Source organism: Dermacentor andersoni, chromosome 1 (assembly GCF_023375885.2).
Source record: "Dermacentor andersoni chromosome 1, qqDerAnde1_hic_scaffold, whole genome shotgun sequence".
Lineage (NCBI taxonomy): Eukaryota > Metazoa > Arthropoda > Arachnida > Ixodida > Ixodidae > Dermacentor > Dermacentor andersoni.
In genome coordinates this window covers 103272954-103292145 of record NC_092814.1, presented here as the reverse complement: position 1 = coordinate 103292145, position 19192 = coordinate 103272954, and the positions used below count along the sequence as shown (strand labels likewise).

General features: G+C 45.1%; 1 protein-coding gene and 1 pseudogene across 5 annotated transcripts in view; one reads left to right on the top strand and one right to left on the bottom strand.

The window, feature by feature from the left end:
- Positions 1 to 9899, top strand: part of Wdr59 (WD repeat domain 59) — a 113750-nt gene extending 103851 nt beyond the window's left edge. For 4 of the 5 annotated variants that reach the window (XM_055061852.2, XM_055061853.2, XM_050193379.3 and 1 more), the window contains one exon: positions 9512 to 9899. In XM_055061852.2, coding sequence (XP_054917827.1) covers positions 9512 to 9645 — 134 coding nt within the window. In that variant the 3' untranslated portion in view covers positions 9646 to 9899. The remainder of the gene's footprint in view (positions 1 to 9511) is intronic. The other variant, XR_008608677.2, reaches the window with a different exon arrangement.
- Positions 9900 to 13053: 3154 nt separating this feature from the next.
- On the bottom strand, positions 13054 to 18359 carry LOC140216144 (uncharacterized; annotated as a pseudogene).
- Positions 18360 to 19192: the final 833 nt, after the last annotated feature.

The following is a 19192-nucleotide window of genomic DNA, read 5'->3' as shown; positions in this document are numbered from 1 at the left end:
ACTTCTGCTTGATCCTCGCAAGAGTACGCGTGAAACCAAGATGCCCGGACGTTGGTTCGTCATGGCATGCACGTAGAACGTCGTCGCGGAGAGTAGCGGGAACAACGAGCAGGAAAACGGCTGCCGTAGGGTGAAAGTTCCGCTTGTATAGGATGCCGCCACGTAGGCAGAAAGAGGACAAGTGACGCGCGAACAGCCGTGGGGGTTGTGGGCGGCTTCCTTCAAGGTATTCAATCAAGGGCTGGAGCTCGGAATCTTGGCGTTGCTGTTGAGCAAGGTTTAAAGACGGGAGAGTACAAAGAAAACCAGAATCGTCGTCAGTATCTAGTGGTGCGGGTTTGACGGGGGCGCGGGAGAGACAGTCGGTGTCAGTGTGTTTCTGGCCAGACTTATAGACGATGGTCACATCAAATTCCTGCAACCGAAGGCTCCATCTTGCAAGACGGCCTGAAGGATCTTTGAGATTCGCCAGCCAGCAGAGAGAGTGGTGGTCGCTGACGACACGGAAGGGGCGTCCGTACAGGTATGGGTGGAACTTCTGGATAGCCCATATGACTGCCAGACATTCTTTTTCAGTTGCTGAGTAGTTTTTTTCAGCAGCGGACAAGGTTCGGCTGGCATACGCAATAACGCGCTCAACACCAGCTTGAAACTGTACGAGTGTTGCTCCGATACCAACGTTACTAGCATCAGTATGCACTTCTGTGTCAGCCTCGGTGTCAAAGTGACCAAGTATCGGTGGTGTCTGTAGACGTCGCTGAAGGTCGTGGAAGGCGTCGGATTGTGCTGGGCCCCAAACAAATGTGACGTCGTTCTTGATGAGTCGTTGCAAAGGTTCGGCAATTTCACAAAAATTGGGTACAAAACGGCGGTAATACGCGCAAAGCCCTAAAAATCGGCGGACATCGTGTTTTGTCTTCGGTATCGGGAACAGAGCAACTGCCAGGGCTTTGTCAGGGTCAGGGCGCACACCGGTGCTGCTGACAATATGACCTAGAAATTTGAGCTCCTCGTAGCCAAAGTGACATTTTTCGGGCTTCAGGGAGAGGCCGGCGGTGCGGATAGCTTGAAGAACCGCCTCAAGCCGCTGGATGTGTTGTTCAAACGTGATGGAAAAAACAACTACATCGTCTAAGTAGACTAAACACGAGTTCCACTTGAGGTCAGATAAAACTGTGTCCATCATGCGTTGAAATGTGGCCGGAGCGGAACACAATCCAAAAGGGAGGACCTTAAATTGATAGAGACCGTCGGGTGTTATAAACGCCGTTTTTTCCTGGTCCCGTTCGTCAACTTCAATTTGCCAGTACCCACTACGTAGATCCATTGAAGAAAAGTAACGGGCATGTCGCAGGCGATCCAAGGAGTCGTCAATTCGAGGAAGTGGGTAAACGTCTTTTTTCGTGACCTTGTTCAGTTTGCCATAATCGACACAGAATCTTAGTGAACCGTCTTTCTTTTTAAATAATACTAGAGGTGAAGCCCACGGACTTGTCGATGGTTGAATGACATCATCGTCGAGCATTTGTTTCACTTGATGACGAATAGCACCCTGTTCTCTTTGCGACACGCGATAAGCGTGTTGGCGAACAGGTTGGACGGTCGGTTCAGTGATGATTCTGTGTTTGATTAAAGGAGTCTGTTTGACCTTCGACGTGGTGGCAAAACAGTCGCTAAATGACGAGAGCAGAGTAAGGAGCCTCTCCTTCTCGTTTTGGTCGAGCTGTGGGTTGACGTTGATGTGACTGGTCAAGTCCACATCGCTGGGTTCCGGAATCGAGATTGTCGTTACCGAAGCACAGGCGTTGGACTCGGCCACCGTTTCAAAGTAGGCCATGGTGGTATGCCTCGCAAAGTGTTTGTATTCGCCACTGAAGTTCGTAACTAGAATCGTGGTTTGCCTGTGTTGGAGCTCTACGAGACCTCGTGCGACGCCGACTTCGCGATCCAGCAATATGGTGAGGTTACCTTCGGCGATGCCTATTCCTAGTTGTTCTTGGGGGCATTCAACGAGGACGAAGATGCTACTTCGAGGCGGTAACGTCACGCAGTCATCGACCACGCGTAAAGCCGCGCGGTGATGTTCATCCGCCACATTCGAATCCGAAGAAACATAGTTAGAAAAAGTCACGAAGGTTAATGATCGCCCCATATTCCTGGAGAAAATCCATGCCCAGTATAACTAGCCGAGAACACTTGGGCAGCACAAGGAAAGACGCTACGAAAGTCGAAGTAGAAATTGCAAGTCTGGCGGTGCATCGTCCAATGGGTGACACGAGGTGTCCTCCGGCCGTAATCAGATGTGGGCCGTCCCACGCTGTCAGCACCTTGCGTAGCCGAGTCGCCAGTGAGGCACTCATAACCGAGTAGTCAGCTCCCGTATCTACAAGTGCAGTTACTGGATGACCGTCGATTGAAGCAGTAATAGCAGCAGAAGTTTTTTTTGCAGTTGCGAATGAAGGCGTCAGTGGTACGTCGCGAGGGGATGGCGTCGGCGGAGGATATTTGACGGTTCGCATGACAGCGGCCTCACCCCCGGAGGTCGCCGTTTTCAGTTTCCCCGGCGCGGGCTTCCACCGTTGACTCCAGCGGAATCAAAGGCGGGTCGAGCATGGTTCGGTGACGCGTACCGACGAGGTGAAGGCGACCGTGACTGTCTTCGCTGTTGGGCAGGAGGAAGCCAGTTACTTTCTAAGTATTTCTCGATTTCGTGCGGGCGTTCGCCATAGCGCGGGCAACGGGCGTCCGGATGGTATCCCCGCAGACCAATCCGTCGGTACTGGCAATCGCGATACATGTGACCAGCCTCCCCGCAGTGATAGCACAACGGACTGTTGTCGGGGGCGCGCCATACTGTAGATTTGCGCGGACCAGGATGAAAGGGTGCTTGCGGATTCGTGCAGTGGATCGGACTTGGGGAGCGTCGAGAAATCCCAGCAGGCGGCTGCGAAAAACGGCCCGTCGACGGCGCGCAAGCCCGAAGAGCATCCGCGTACGAGAACGTGGGAGGTTCGGGTCGTGTTGGTGGCGAGGGATGAACCACTTTGCCGATTTCTTCTCGAATGACATCCGTAAGAACCGCGGCACTGGGAGGTGTCGGAGCCGATGCATAGGACTTCTGCAGTTCTTCTCGAACAATTTCTCGTATTAGCTCGGTAAGTGACTCCCTGTCATCATTTGCAGGTACGAGACAGCATGCAGCAGTCATGGTGGTCTGGCGTTCATACTGCGAGAGCCGCTGCCGAAGCATACGTTCCATGACTGTTGCCTCACGAACGAACTGAGAGACTGTTGTAGGAGGATTACGCACGAGGCCCGCGAAAAGCTGTTCCTTTACGCCTCGCATTAACAGACGCACCTTCTTGTCTTCTGGCATTAGTGGGTCGGCCCGACGGAACAATCGCGTCATGTCTTCGACGAACATGGCGACGGTTTCGTTTGGCATTTGGAACCTCGAAGACAGTGCCTGTTCGGCTCTTTCTTTCCTTTCGGGAGTGCAGAAGGCTTCGCATAGCAGTCGGTAAAACTCCTGCCAGCTGGTAAATGAGGCTTCGTGGTTCTCGTACCATACTCTCGCCGCGTCTAAAAGGGAAAAGTAGACGTTCTTCAACTTACGGCGATCGTCCCAGTCATTAAAGGCGGCGACCCGGTCGAAATGGTCCAACCAGTCTTCAACGTCCTCAAAGGCGTCGCCATGGAACGGGTTAGGCGTGCGAGGCGCGTTGAGAATGCATGGTACGGGAGCATTTGGGATCACCTCGGTTTGGCTTGCGGTAGTTGTTGACATCTTCCTCACGGAGCTTGCCAGGGGACTGTATTGCGGTGGAAGACCTTGGAGGCGACGGCTGCTTCGATAGATTTCTGCCGTCCCCGAGGTACTGGCGTCGGTAGCTTCTGGTTCAGGACCCGTAGGCATACGATGGATGCGTACCCAGCACCTCCACCAGTTTGTCACGAGAGAAAAAAGCCAGTCAGTCAGTTCTAAGTGAACAGCCGTTTACATTTCGTGTTTGCAGCAGCTACCACGCACACTTCTTCTTCCTCGACCTCTAGCGTAACTAGTGCGTGCCAATATAGCAGAGCAAATAATTTGGTACATCAGAACCAAGCTTGTGCATCCAGTGCACACTTTTATTTTAGCATTGAAAAATATTGACTGAGACAAGGTGTAAAACGCGGCTTATGCATTTGACCATTTCCAACTTGGAAAGAATGTGAAGAAAAGCACATTTTTTTGCCTTCATAATTTTTATGTCATATATAGGACATTGTGAATGGAAATAGAGTAAGTGCATTATTGCATGAAGCTACAGCACATACAAAAAAATGTCAAATTTAGCTTCTGAAAGGGAAAACCAAAAATCAGCCTCTTTTGACAGTTTCTTTAAACTGTCTTACAAAAATATGCTGCAACAGAACTGCTTGTTGGCCTAGTTGGTGCTTGCTAAAAGACATGTTTTTTGCCGCAATTGAACACTCACAAAAGGAAGACACATAAAGACAACAAGGGCAGCACTTCCAACTGATTTATTTTGGGCTGTGACCCAAGAATATATATATACATACACGCATGCGCTGGCTGTTCTCAGATCTACGTTACCCAGCGGTCAAACAATCTAGTTTCTGATTTATAGAGCACGATAGATGTATCACTAATGCAATTTGTTCCTTTCTTTTTTATATAGCAGGCTTCCATCAGCTCACGTGCTGTTTGAAATCTACTTCTGCCAAGAATCCTAATCTCAGAAAACCGTGGTTTGCACATGCAGGCCTTGCAGTGCGCAGGCAAATGTGCCACGCCATCTTTCATTAATTTAATTCGTGTTCCCTGGCTCGTTCATTTATGCAGCGTCCAGTCTGTCCTATATAGGACTTGCCGCACTCAAGGGGAATTTCGTACACACCACGCCTGTAGCGCATCTCCCGTAGGACGTGCTATGCTTCTTGCCACAGCCTTGCGAACCGGTCTCGTCGCGTGTGGTTTTCGAACAGAGTCGACCCAGTTTGACGGGGGCAGAAAAGGCAATGGGTACACCATACCGGCCTGCCACCTTCTTGAGGTTATGGGAAACCTTATGAACATAAGGAATCACTGCAGGTCTTACGGTTCTGGCTCTTTCTTCCTCCCTTGTGGCGCTGGTACCTTTAACTTTCCGTAAAAGGTTTTCGGTGACTGAGGTCACCAACGAGTCAGGGAACCGTGCTTCTTTCAGTCGCTTAATCTGATTATTGAACGAGGCCTGCATCATGTGTGTACATGATTTTTCGAGGGCAGTCTCCAGGCAGAGCATAGCAATTCCACGCTTCACAATTTTGGAATGGCATGAATTATACGGTAGCAACCCTTTCTTGGCATGTGGGAAATATTGCCAACAAGCTTGTCCATCATGAAAGGTTAATCTTAAATCTAAAAATTGCAGGGTGTTACGCTGTGGCACTTCATGCGTAAACGAAAGCCCTTTACCATTGTCCCTAAAAATGTTTAAAATCTAATGAAAGATGGCGTGGCACATTTGCCTGCGCACTGCAAGGCCTGCATGTGCAAACCACGGTTTTCTGAGATTAGGATTCTTGGCAGAAGTAGATTTTAAACAGCACGTGAGTTGATGGAAGCCTACTATATAAAAAAGAAAGGAACAAATTGCATTAGTGATACATCTATCGTGCTCTATAAATCAGAAACTAGATTGTTTGACCGCTGGGTAACGTAGATCTGAGAACAGCCAGCGCATGCGTGTAGGTATATATATATTCTTGGGTCACAGCCCAAAATAAATCAGTTGGAAGTGCCGCCCGTGTTGTCTTTATGCGCCTTCCTTTTGTGAGTGTTCAATTGCGGCAAAAAACATGTCTTTTAGCTTACAAAAATGATTTTCATTTGAGATTTTTTCTGCAAGTACTTTGCTGGGCATTCTGAATGCATAGCAAAACATTGATTTTCTCTTCTGTACTGCTGTTGCAGATTTTGATGGCAAAATTTGAAGGGTAAAAATAAAGACAAAAATACTGAAAATGTGAGACTTCCTGGGCACAAATTTAATAAAAACGATCACTTCCTATTTTACTTAACTTTCTCCAGGTTCATTTCCTGTCATTGATAATCTATCTCATGTAAAGCATGTTGCATCATTAAATTCTGGGTATAAAAGAAAACAATGAAGAGTGAGGTACAAGCTGCTCTGTTTGGTGCCTCACAACCTTTCATTTAGCACTTTCTACATGCAAGTGTCAAGTTTCATGATGGCTGCAGCTTGTTGCATGAACTAAGAAACTGTGGAGGTGTAAAGGAAAAGCTAGGAGGGAGTATGATGTCAGGCTGCCAGCCTCAGCAAGCCAACCTCCTCTGCCCCTCCTCCCTCCTCTTCTTCTGTTTGGTGCCCATTGGTGTGTCGAGTCTTGAAAAGTGTGCCCTGCACACAGTTGTCAGATCTTTGCAGGCAATGTTTGGTTCATGTAACTCTCTGTGACATCACGATCGGCTCTCCACCACTCTCCACACCTGCTCGGAGCTGCTGCTTGCCTGTCAGACATATTTTTTTTCCCCTGAGTCTTCCTTTATATATTTTACAACTAGGCTTCAAAGTTGTCATGAGGCCCGCTGTCCTAATTTTTTTCTTCCTCCATGTATGAGGCAACCGGCAGCACCAAAAAACAAAGGAGGGGGTGGAGTACAGCCATAGTAATAGAGGTTGCAAAGCTTGTCCATAACCGATAAGTTTTGCTATACCCTTTTTGTCTTCATTAATGTTACGTCCGGTTCACTCGACACGCATGGAATCCTTGTAGGCCATCACATGACCTGGCATGATGTGGCGGAGAAACAAAGGCCTCAAATTATTTTTATTAAATGCTGTTCAGACATTACTACAGCAAGAAATAGATATCCCAACTTGTGTTGCATCATCAAAATAGGCAACATGGAGCTGAACAGTTCTTTATGGTGTCTTGTGACAGCACATGCAAGCATGGCTATACCAAGAGTCAGAGCACATACTGTAGAGAAAACCCTCTAATGTACACTTGTCTAACATTTATAGGCGTTTGCTTGTAGGTGATGCCCGAGTGTGGCTGCTTAGAGAAAATAAGAAACAAGAGCAGTAATGTGTTAGGCAAGCACCAGAAATTCAGTCATTCATCTGTTGGAGAAAGTAAAATCAAATGAATTCCCTGTACGTGGTAGGTTCATTGTATGTAGGTCCACTCGTAAGTCTGAATGTGCTCTGCACAAAATTTGAAACCTACTTCTTTGCACCTGTTTCCAGTCACAAATCCTTATACTGTAATGCAAAGACTTATTTTTGGCCCATTTAGTTGCACTTTCTTGCATTTTCATCATACCCTCGTTTCACCCATGCCGTAGGATTGACTCATGTTCAATGTCTCAGAGCAACACAGGAGTTATGACAGATGTAAAAATGGAGAGCTCTAGATTGATTTGTTCCACCTGGGGTTCTTTAACAAGCACCTAAATGCAGGTGTGTCCTTGTAATAGCCCCCCTTCGGGATGCAGCTGCTGCAGCAGCCAGGAATTGAGACCGTGATCTTGTGCCAAGCAGCAGAACATCATATCCGCTGAGCAACCAAAAACTAGACATGCTATTGCGTTATTTAAAAAAAAAACTATTTCCTCCTAGGTGCTGTAAGATGCAAAAAGCGGCAGCAATTATCAAACTTGACACGAGGGCGCTTTAACGGGATCAAGCATGCACTAGGGGTGGGGGGCAGGTCAGCGCACGTCTCCTCTCTCAGCCTGGTCGTGGTTGTGCATGACTGTCAGCGCAGCTGAGCACATACACAGCCCGCGCACCCTATCTTGGAGGTAATCTGCAGTGAGTGCAAAGGCTTTTGGCTTTTCTTTCAAAAGCCAAATTTGTGTTGTTGCTCTGTCCAAGAGATTGAAATTAAGCTATTTCCATTTGAAATTGCCTCTATGTACATAATAAAAAGTGTGAAGGTTGCTATTTCATAATCCTCAGTTCCCACCTTGTCTTAGTCAAGATTATTTAAAGCTGAAACAAAGGAATGCACTAAAAAAACAAGCTCGGTTCCAATGTATGGAGCGATTTTGCCATGTTATATAAAAATTTTGTTTAAGACAATTAATAGTGAGATGCTCATTTAATTGTCCTAGAGAGGCTAAAGCAACACCATAGCAGTGGCAGCTGCTGATCACATGGTATCGCAAACCATTGATGTGCCAGTCAGTTTGTTGTAGTGGCTTTATGCCATGCCATGCACCTGAAAGCTGAGTGTGTCGAGCTGTCTCCTGCAGTGCCAAATTGACCCTTTTTGCAACAAGATGTGAAGTTGGGCAATGTGGTGAAACTGCATATTTTAACAGTGCAAACAGACAACACACAAAACGAATCACAGGACAGTGCTTTTCCCGTGGACTTCTTTATCTTAGTGTGTTGTCCATTTGCACTGTTGCAATATACTGACCCTTTTTGTTCCACTTGTCACTTTTTCTCTATTCATGTGGGATAAACATATGTTCTGGATTCGCTGGAGAAGTAACACACCCTCCTCAGCTTTCTAGTACATTAGGTCAATGCAAAGTAGCGTGGATTGAGGTAGAAGGGAAGGTCTAACAGGTGATGTCTTCATTGCAGCCTTCTGGTGATAGCTCCTTCAGAGTAAAAGAAACCAATGGGGCATAGAATCGAAAGGGGGGGAGAAAATGTACTACAAACACTTCTGTGTTGGCTAATTGGCTTGCTTGTGGTAGTAAAATAATGCAAGAAGTTTCATACGAGTGTCGTATTTTTATTACTCGGTGTCAAACTTCATAACAGTGCGACAAATTTTCAAGTATGCATCAGGTTTTGCATGGCCTCTGAGATTTTGGCATTCACGTTTACAACAGTGGAACTCCTTGTAAACTCAGAGGCCATACTTTTGATGCGCTGCAATTTTGCCACATGTCCTCAGGCAAGTGGAATGCACTGCACATAAGCTTGGATGCACAGATAAAGCCAAGTGCATTTTGCTGAAATGAATTTAGAGCTTCAAAGGTGTGGATAGTTATGCCAACTCCAAAACAACCGTTGGTATCAGCTTACCAGGGCAGTGGTATACAAGACAGCAGGTGCTGAAAAGACCAGTGATACCATGGCCGCATAGATGCATTACACCTATTGGTGGCTGAACAGATCACTACTCTATGCACTTGGCATGATGTGGCTAGAGACCACTACACCAAGCTGACAGGTGCATCAGTGGTTTAAGATACCACTTGATCACCAGCTGTGGTCAATTTTACATTGGTTTAACCTATTATGTTTCACTGGAATGGATACTCGTTTCGAACTTGTTACATTAAATGATGACATAGAGCAATTTAGACAGCTGCCCATTGAAGAAAAAAAAAAAGGGGGTCTCACGATTTCTGTGTCAGTACTCTTAAAATATGGCATTACAGGTCAGCTGTCATGATAAAATACTTGAATGTAGAGGACATGTGCACAATTTTTTTAATTGCAAATTTTTTCAACTTGCATTATATGTGCAGGCCAGCTTCACTTTTGTGTTCAGTGTGGACATGGAGGCCACGTACAACACCTGCTGGACTGGTTCAGAAGTCAGTCACAGTGCCCATCTGGCTGTGGTTGCCGCTGTCTTGCAGAAGGAGAATTGTTTGCTTGATTGTACTGCTGGCAACAGTGATCACGGATTCATCCGATTTTGGACAGAAACCTGTGCTGTGATCATTGAACAAACTGTGATGGCTGTTGAAAACAAAGCGCACATATTAATGCCCACTTAACAGAAGTTTACTAGTTTACCTTTTTGTAGTGGACAACATGGCTGTGAATAATTAACTTATTTTTTAAATATTGCTGGTTTGTTCTGATGTAAAAAGTGTAACATATAGGTACAATAAACAATCTATTTGCTTACTTCTTGTATGGACATTAGATACAGCTTTTCTTTTTTTCATTATGGCAAGAGCAACATACATAAAGAATGTGCACAGCACATGTGCTGAACTGACAAATTAAAATTTAATGCACAGGTTTTGCAAGCAGATCCGTTTTGTAGTCAAGCAATGAGATATGAGAAACTGTTTTTCCAATGTATGGTTTCACTGTATGGCACACAAAGGGACATTGACACATAAACACAAAATGGACAGAGACCTTGGGCCTTGTTATGCTTTACTTGGCCTTAGAGTTGGACAATAACTGTTTTTGTGATAGTACTGTGCTCTTGTGCAGTACGACACAGCTAGAACAGCCTCTTAATGTCGTGTAGCTTTGGCTCTACTAAACAGAAGTTAATGGGCTGTCATTTCTTTTGGATAGGTTGCATATAGCCTTATTCAAGCTTTTAAAAAATACCATCTTGTTTTTTATCATTTCAAACAAACAATTACGAAGAAAATGAGAACCAAGTACAACCCAGCTGCAATATAATAAAAAATAAACAAATTTGTGATTTTAAATGAGACAACTTTGGACCTTATTGTGTTCTCCCGGAATCTTGTTGTGTCCAGTTGGTTAATTTCAACATCATTGTGGGTCCAATCAGTATTAAAGTTCCAAATAGACATGATTGAATCCAGTTGTTTTTCAATGGGGCACAAATAGGACCTTACTGTATTTGCCCAAAACCTCAAGTCCAATTGGTATTAATACAAACTTACAATTGGACATCATTGTGGGTGTAATATGTGTTAAGGTACCTTCACTTGGATATATTTACAAGTTGGACCGCATTGTGTGTTCCATTGGCACATAAGAGCCACACAGTCACTGGACTGCTTAGATCTGTATTTGTCAATTACATAGTTATGCAGGCTTTCCAGATGCACCAATTGGTGCCTGTAAATACCAACTGGTCATAATAGAGCCCTTAAATGCCAGTTGGAAGACACTGGATGAGTGATGCCATGAAACAATGAAATAGTTCACAATATGCCATGGGCAATATTATTCTTATATATAATGACCCCTCAAATAACAGGTCTCGGTATTTTAGTATGATCAATGGAGTGCAGGATTTAGGGGTTAAGTTAAAAATCTCACGTAGAACTTTTTATCTCTTGAACCACTGGCATTACCTGGTGACCCAAATTTCTCTTGCATATAGACTCTTTGCATCCTCGATGTGGTAACAACGCATTCATGACCCCAGAGAACTCCCGGTCAGCCATTTTTGACAGTCCAGTTAGCCAAGAAAAAAGTATTTTGGCGCATAGTATACAGTAGGCATACATTCTTGATGTTTTCAGATACAAAGAATGTGCGCCGTGCGTCGAGTTCAGGTATGGGCTTTTCACTTGTAACTTGTCAAACACTCCAACTCTGCAGCAAAACTGGTCCCAGCTGGAGGGTTGCATAAATTTCTAAAACTGGTACAGAACGACATAGAAAGGAATAAACAAGCCAAGCCGGCCAGATGAAAGAACAGAGCGCTAACTTCCAGCTGGTTTATTGGCAAGTTGCACGAAATATATAGCTACAAGAAAGCATCAGGAAATGTCGTCACAACACTTAATAAAATGTCACGACGATACAAGATTACACAATCATGAGTCACAGAACGTGCAATTCTGTAATGCACGGTTAAACTGTCTGTTCCACCAGGCACAAAAAGCATTTTGGGTCTTGCGTTGTTAATTCAATTCCACTATCATGCGGGAAGAGATATATAGGCCAAACTGGTCGCTGCCTTAATGAAAGCCTAAAAGAACATGATTACAATGTGCACCGAACTAACTATACAGGGATACTTAGGAATTCGTTGTCGCGACTGTGGATGTAAGCCGAATTTTTATTGGTGTGAAATGCTAAAAAAGCACCGATCACAACTTACGCAGGGGATTATTGAAGCTGATCTCATGGAAAGGGCTGGCAGCACTCGTGTTAGTGTGCCATCATTGTGCCTATCTTCACAGGAAGTAAGATTTCTTGATCAGTTTAACTGTGCATGACGGAATTGCATGTTCTGTGACTCATGATGGTATAGCCTTCTATTTGTGAGACGTTTTGTGAAGTGTTGCGACGAAATTTTCTGATGCTTTCTTGCAGCTATATATTTCGTGCAACTTGCCAATAAACCAGTTGGAAGTCAGGGCTCTGTTCTTTTATCTGGCCGGCTCAGCTTGTTTCTTCCTTTCTATGTTGTGCTGTACGAGATTTAGAATGCAATACCAACTCACCCAATCCTCAACCCTAGTGAACCTATAAATTTATTGGTTATTGTAACTTGTGTTGTTCCGGAGGGCTTAACCGAAAGTCTTCTGGGATACCGGGATACATAAAATTAAACTTTGCAGAAGCACATTTTTTTTCACCATTTGGTCACCTTTTGGTTGCTTCATGAATTGCATAACAGAGCACAGTTGTACTGCAACATTTTGCAGAACAAAGGGAAAATATTTTTCACTTTTACTCTCACTAAGATCTCCCCCAGGGAAGTACTATGATGACTGAATCCCATCTCGGCCTTTTGTCCTTTCTTAAAGGGGTCTTGAAACACATTTTCTTGAAACCTGAGCAGAATATTGCAATGTATGCAGTACCTTTCAAGCAATACGTTACCAAAATACAATATTTGAAGATTACCTGAGAGGAGATGACTGCAATGTTTACTTTCCCCAATTCCTCAACTTATCTGTTGTCCTCAATATGCCACCAGCAACTTTCTGTGGTGGGCTTATGGCAGCCTTCCCTGGCAAAGCTAATGAAGTGATGGGAAGGGTGTGATGAGTTTACAACTGCCACTTCAGTTTCTTAGAACATCTGAGGGTGTGCAATACATGAATGGGCTTGCGCACATGAGTAATTTGTAGTAAAAAATGGTCACTTAATGGCTTGTGGGCAACTGCCAGCAGGCAGTTAAAAATAGCCAGGAGGTGCCCTCTCTTTGAGAAAAAAAGGGGGGGGGGGGAAGTCATCTACATTCAGCTTCTTAGTTTGATACACTCAGGGTTCGTACAAGCTAAACAGAAAAAAATTCAAGGATATTCAAGGACTTTCAAGGCCCTTCTAGGAGGTTTTCAAAGACCTACTACGAAGCTGTATTTCGTAGTTTTGCAATACAAAAGTATTTTCAAAAAAATTAATATTTTTATTGCACTCAATGTGGAATAACATATCTGTCAAGACGCACCAAGGAAAGTTCAAGAGACCTCCTGAAGCTTTGCCTCACTCACTCTGTTCAGGTTTAACAATTGCTCAGCCTTAATCTTTGCCACTTCTCTCATGGAATTAGATTTGATTATGTAAGTGAGGTCATTGGCTGCTTCCACCTTTTCAGCATAGTCATCTGCTGATGCAGTCAGGTCGCTAACAGCTGCTTCCAGTATCTTCCTTTTTTTATTGAGACTGTCAAGCTGGTCCTCAGCACAGCGCTTTTTTTCTGCTTGACACGTTCTTGTTCCTGCCTTTTCTGGGCTTCCAAGTAATATAATGATGCCTTGCAGCTGATACGGCCGTCCTCAAATCTTTTGTGATGACAATGTTAAAGATACCACCTGCTTTTCCCACTGCATCACACACAATTCGTTACGGGATGTAAGAGAGGCCTTTCAAGTTCTCTACAGAGATCTGTCGGTTTATGCTAAAGCCTCTCTCAACAGTTGCCTGACCATGGCTTAGCACAAGCAAAGGTTTTACAACTTTCCACAGCTCTGCATAAGAAGCATTGAACTGCAAAAGTTCACTAAAAAAGGTGTCCAGACTGGTGACTTTCTCGAAAAGTCGCAGTTGATGTTTTTCTTGTAACAGCTCCGTGTACTCTGCAAGTACAGAGTCTCGATGCTGATCTATCAGCCTCCCTGCCACAATGAGTGCTTCCAACACTTTCTTGAGGCCTGCCAGGCACTCATTAGGCCTGCAGCACATTTGCCGAGGGTCAAGTAAGGAAAGGCCTCTAACCACTGGGAACCTCAAGGGGCTCTTCTCAAGAACCTTCTTCGTTACTGTGACTAGGAACTGCTTACACCCCATCTTGAAGTGAAATATATCTTTTGCACTTGCATTGCATTTCTTCACGATTTGTTCGACTGTGTGACCAACATCCACTTTTTCCAGTGGTGTACGATTCTTTGGGTCCTCTATATCAATTTGCAGCAGGCCAGTGATCCCCGTTGCTGAAGACAATGTTTAACACTAGGTAAATTTTGTCTAACTTTCTGACTATCGTCTCCAAGTCTCTCGCCAGAAGAAATAACATCGGTTTGTCTGTTTGGTATTCCATTAGGAATGGCTTCAGTGTGGCAGCAACACTAAGAGCAAAGTTCAGCTTTGCCACTACTAATGTGTCCTGAATGAATTAAACAATGTTCTGAAAAGATGCACACTTCAGCAGACTGACTTGCTTCTTCCTTACGGATTCTACAAACTTCTGCAGATCACTCCAGCGTTCCAGAGCTCTTTCGATGACAGCCACATTCTCAACCCAGCAATGGGCAACATAGTTCAGAGGAAATACTGCCTTCCCAGTGACTGCTGAAAAATCATGCCTCCTTGCTGGGGTATTCTCAAACAGTGCACTCGGACTGGACAAAAGGTTATCGAGTCCCCACTTGCTCGCTATGACGCCTGCCTTGTAGACATTGTGCACAGTGTGGAGGCTACAAGTACCCAAGTCAAGACAGTGGACTTTAAAGTTTTCCTGCAGGTGAGATTGCAGCATCTTGAAGAACTTGAGGTTCACGTTGGGTCCGTCCATTGAGATTTGAAGAACCTTCGCCAGTAGCAACGGTTCTAGTGCACTTAAAAAAGTTGGTCTTGAATATCCTCAGCCGTTGCGTGCCCCATGAAAACAGATGTGTAGTACTTAGTTATCACCTTTTTGGATGAGTCCCAAAATCTTATGTGCACGTACATTTGCTTCTCTTGCAGGCACTCGTTAGCAGCCTCATCAAAAAGTACAACATAGTTTTTGCACCGCTCTATATCTCGTTGCAGCGATGATAGAAAAAAAGGTCTGAGGGCATGGCAGGTCATGTAAGCACACTTCTTCTCACCACATGAGAAGCTTTTAGCGATCTCACTATCAGGAAACATGCGTTTAAACAACTCGCCTGTTTCCGACGACAATCTGTAGGAGCAGTGGGATGTGACTAACTTCAGCGTCCATAAGATTTCCGCATCTGTCACCAGCTCGTTTACCTTGCACGTGCTGTTGACGTCAGATGACTGTGACGGAGTATCTACGGGTCGCGCGCTCGCGCTAGCGAAAAAATACTCGTGCACAGAACCTGCCACTGCTCTCTTCATACAGGCGCTGTGCTTTGCACTCTTCATGTGGCTTTTCAGTACAGACTCGCCCATGACAACGAGGTTGAAGCACTTCCCGCATGGTTTGCATTTTACTCGATGTGGATTCGTTACATCCGGTGCCACTCAATCCTTGTAGGCGCTGTCACTGAGCCGCGCGCTTTGAAATTTACACTTTCCAGGCATTTCTGTGAATTGCGGGATTGCTGCTGTCACACACAGAGAACTGTCTGAACGCATGGCTGCCCAAATAGTCAAACATCAACGTACGCATGTGCAATGCAAAACCACGAGACACCGAACCACCGGTGATGTCGATGGCAATACGGCCGTACATTTCTGAACGGGCGATCACGCCACCTCAATGTGGCCAGCTATCTAACGGGCTCCATCAAACTTGTGAAACTTTCAAGACTTATTTTAACAGTCAGTAGAAAACTATGTGCCGGGAAAATAAACATATTTCCATTTTATGCACGGGTTTCGCACCAATTTTTCTTTGTGTACAGTCGAACCCACTTATAACAATATTCAAATGTAATGAAAATTCCATCGTTATAACCAATAATTGTTATAACCGGGTTGCATTAAAATATCAAAATAGGGGGATGGCAGAGCTGATGTGAGAAAACTATAATAGCAGGGAGGTCAGTGCCCCTCCCCAGCACCTTCCTCCATCCAGCTGCTGATTGTGTTCGCTCGTTTAACTGCTTCCTGGGAGCTCCGATCGCGTGTAACAAGCCGCGGCTGTCGGTGTTAAAGAATGGCACTGCTATAACATCTGCAAAGAGGGGTCACGGGTGGCACGAGATATGCGAGCACCGCCGAGGCATCGCTTTGGTGGCCCCAAAAGGGGCCTTTTAGAAATTGCGAGAAGGCTGCCGCAGTAGCCTGTCAGCTTCACAAATCCAGAAGAAACGCTGAGGTGAGATTGCCACAAGCATCTCGCCACGCACTTCTCACTGGCTTGCACGAGAAAACCCTATGTCCCCCAGCCTTGCATGCTTTATGTGAAGCTTGCCTACATCCTCCAAGGCATCCAGGTGCTCCACGTAGTGCAGCGGAAGGTTCCTCAAGAAAATGAAACCCCGGAGGGACTGAATTATCTGCCTGGCCTCCTGCGAGAACAATACTGAGGCAGCCTACCCTCCCGCATCATCACTGGCATCGTCACTGTCGCTATCTGATGTAAGCACGTTCACGACGATTGCCTCATCGGTTAGAAGCACTTAGTTTCCAAATCTATAGCCGTGCGCTTTCTTTTCACCGGCAATGTCGTGCATTGCCGATGATTAGCGGGTGGATCAGCCATCTTCCGTTTTGGCGGGGAGTCAAACCAACTGTTGGTCAAACGAGGCTGAGAAACCGCGTGGCCAGGAACGATTTCGACAGAACCAACAAAGACGAATGCAAGCAATTAAGCTATTTGCAGAACTGCGCTGAATGAGGAGCCAGCGAGCAATATGCAAGCAACCTGCGAGCAGCGCAGTTGACGCGGTCCATTCGTGTTTTAAAGGGTGGGGCGGCTTTGAGCTATGGGCGCAGCCCATTAATGTTCGGAGGGGTGGAAGGGCAACGGAAGAGAAGGGCGCGGAGATGGCTGGAAAACTAGCATGGGTAGCTGTTGGCGCTGCAGCCCATCTTGCAGCAGCTCGAATTTCTCGTTTTCCTTTTTTTTCTTTTCAAGGATTTCGCATTTCACTACCTTTCAGCTCGGACAACCAGCAGCCAGATTTTATCGTTATAACCGATAATGCGGCATCGAGGCAATGTAGTAAGCGGATTATTTCACCATGGAACACATACAAATGTTGATGGTGCAGCAGCTTCTCATTGTTATAACTGATATATTGTTCAAACCAGTATCGTTATAAGTGGCTTCGACTGTATATCGCGCTTTCCATCTCGCACAAGATTTTTCAAGGACTTTCAAGGGTTAAAAAAAAATTAAGCACTTTCAAGACCTTGAAAATGCAATTTTCAAATTCAAGGGTTTCCAAGGGTTTCAAGGACCTGTGCACACCCTGGATACACTGCATAAAACTAGAAAACTTTACTAAAATGTTCACATCTTTGTGCTCTACCCATGGAATGTTTACTCGCAAAGCTTCACACAAAACAGCACAATTTAAACAATTTCTAAGAGCCCTACTAAAATGACTGAGAGTTTACTCTGGCTTCATCTGAAAGTCCGATTAATGTGCACACCTTTGCCTCTTCTCGAATTGAGGCAAATTGCTGTCCATGGCTCAAGTTTCTGTACCAACCTTAGTGATGCTTTCGTTAATGTCGGGCACTAAACTGTGTGCTAGCCTACACACATTACTTTGCCACAAAGAGTGTGTTCTGCTATTCTATTTGCTTCATTTGGAAGTGGGAACCATTAATGTGTATCTATTGAGTAGCACACTACTGGATATTTCTAATGCAGATGCTTAAGTGAAAATTCATCGGATAACACCAATATGAAAGGTGCACACGCAGGCAATTTTAATAGTTGCAGATAGTACACAACTTCAGTGATTGTCTTTAACAGCAATAATATTGACATGTGTACTTGTTTATCTTTTTCGGCTGATTGCTTTTCACCGTCTAACAAATGTTATCGCCCAGTGCGGGACGCGCCCACATGTGTCAGAAGTTTCTAGAATGTTATATGTTATCGGAGGGTTCTTTCTGCCGTCTGTTGTCACCGAAGCTTGTGTAATCCGACTGCATGTGTGACGCAAATTGTGTAGAACTTTCTGGAAGACACACGGGCACCAGCGATTACTCTGGAACCTTCGATGGCTCATGTATAAAAGCTGACGCACTTGACTTGCAGATCAAATTTCAACGATCACCAACCGTGTTCGCCGCTATTGCTGTGCTTTGTGTGTAACTTGCTTTTGTGGGCGCAAGTTCAACCAATAAAAAGTTAGTTTCGTCATTAACAGTTTTGCCGCTGTATTATTCACTGTCACTATTACGTGACAATATAGAAAGCATAGCAGGCGAGATGCAGCAGTGCAGCCAAGTTAAAGGAGCCAAACTATGTGCTCCTGTTTGACTAAATTCCTCGGTATGCTTCAAGGGCCTTTCACCAGGCCCCATAGGAAATTTTAGCTGTACACTGAAAGTTGTTACGAGTCCTCTAGGCAGCGCTGTGCCACAAAAATATTTCAAATCACCTCATTAATAGCAGAGACAAATATTTCAGTGCCACGAACCCATGATTTCAGGAGGAGAGTTCCACTGCCAAGTGAGACTCCCTCCACTTGCCCCATCTAGTCTCCGCAAGCGAAATTCCTTCCCTAAGACCTCAAGGATTGCGTGATGCGTATGTCACGGGCCCTGCCTTCCTTCTTTTTTTTTCCTCGCTTTCTTTGCAGCGCGGCGCACTCCCGCTGTTGTGATTGTCTCGTTTCATGCAGCGCACAATGTTGCACGTTGTGCACGAGGACATGTGACTAGCGGTATAAGTCAGTGCTACATGAATACTGGGGCAGACACAAGAGGATCACAAAGCATGATCATGCACTGGAACATGGTAGAAAATGACAGTTTCGGTGTCTGCACGTGCCACTACACGACGTGGGAACAAGCAGGCAAAACAGAAGTACATCTCTTTTGAAAAACATACAGAAATTCGGTTTGTGTGTTTTATTAATTCTCTAAGCTTTAATTCATCTATTCAAGCAACGTATTACACAAATAACAGATGTTGCTTGAACAATTCTCGAAGTCACGTGTCGCCACCAGCGGCGTCACAGCACTAACACACGTACAAAGGTGCACTAGCACGTGTACGTCATTCCCTGGCTTGGAGCGCGGCAGCCATGAGGAGAAGGGAAAACAGCATTCGGTTTGAAATTTAAGATCTGTCTGTATCGCATAGTGATGTAATACTTTGCAGACATGATTGTTATCGTGTAATGTATGCTCTGGGCTTGTCAGCTCAAAGTGGCCAGACCTGGTGAGAG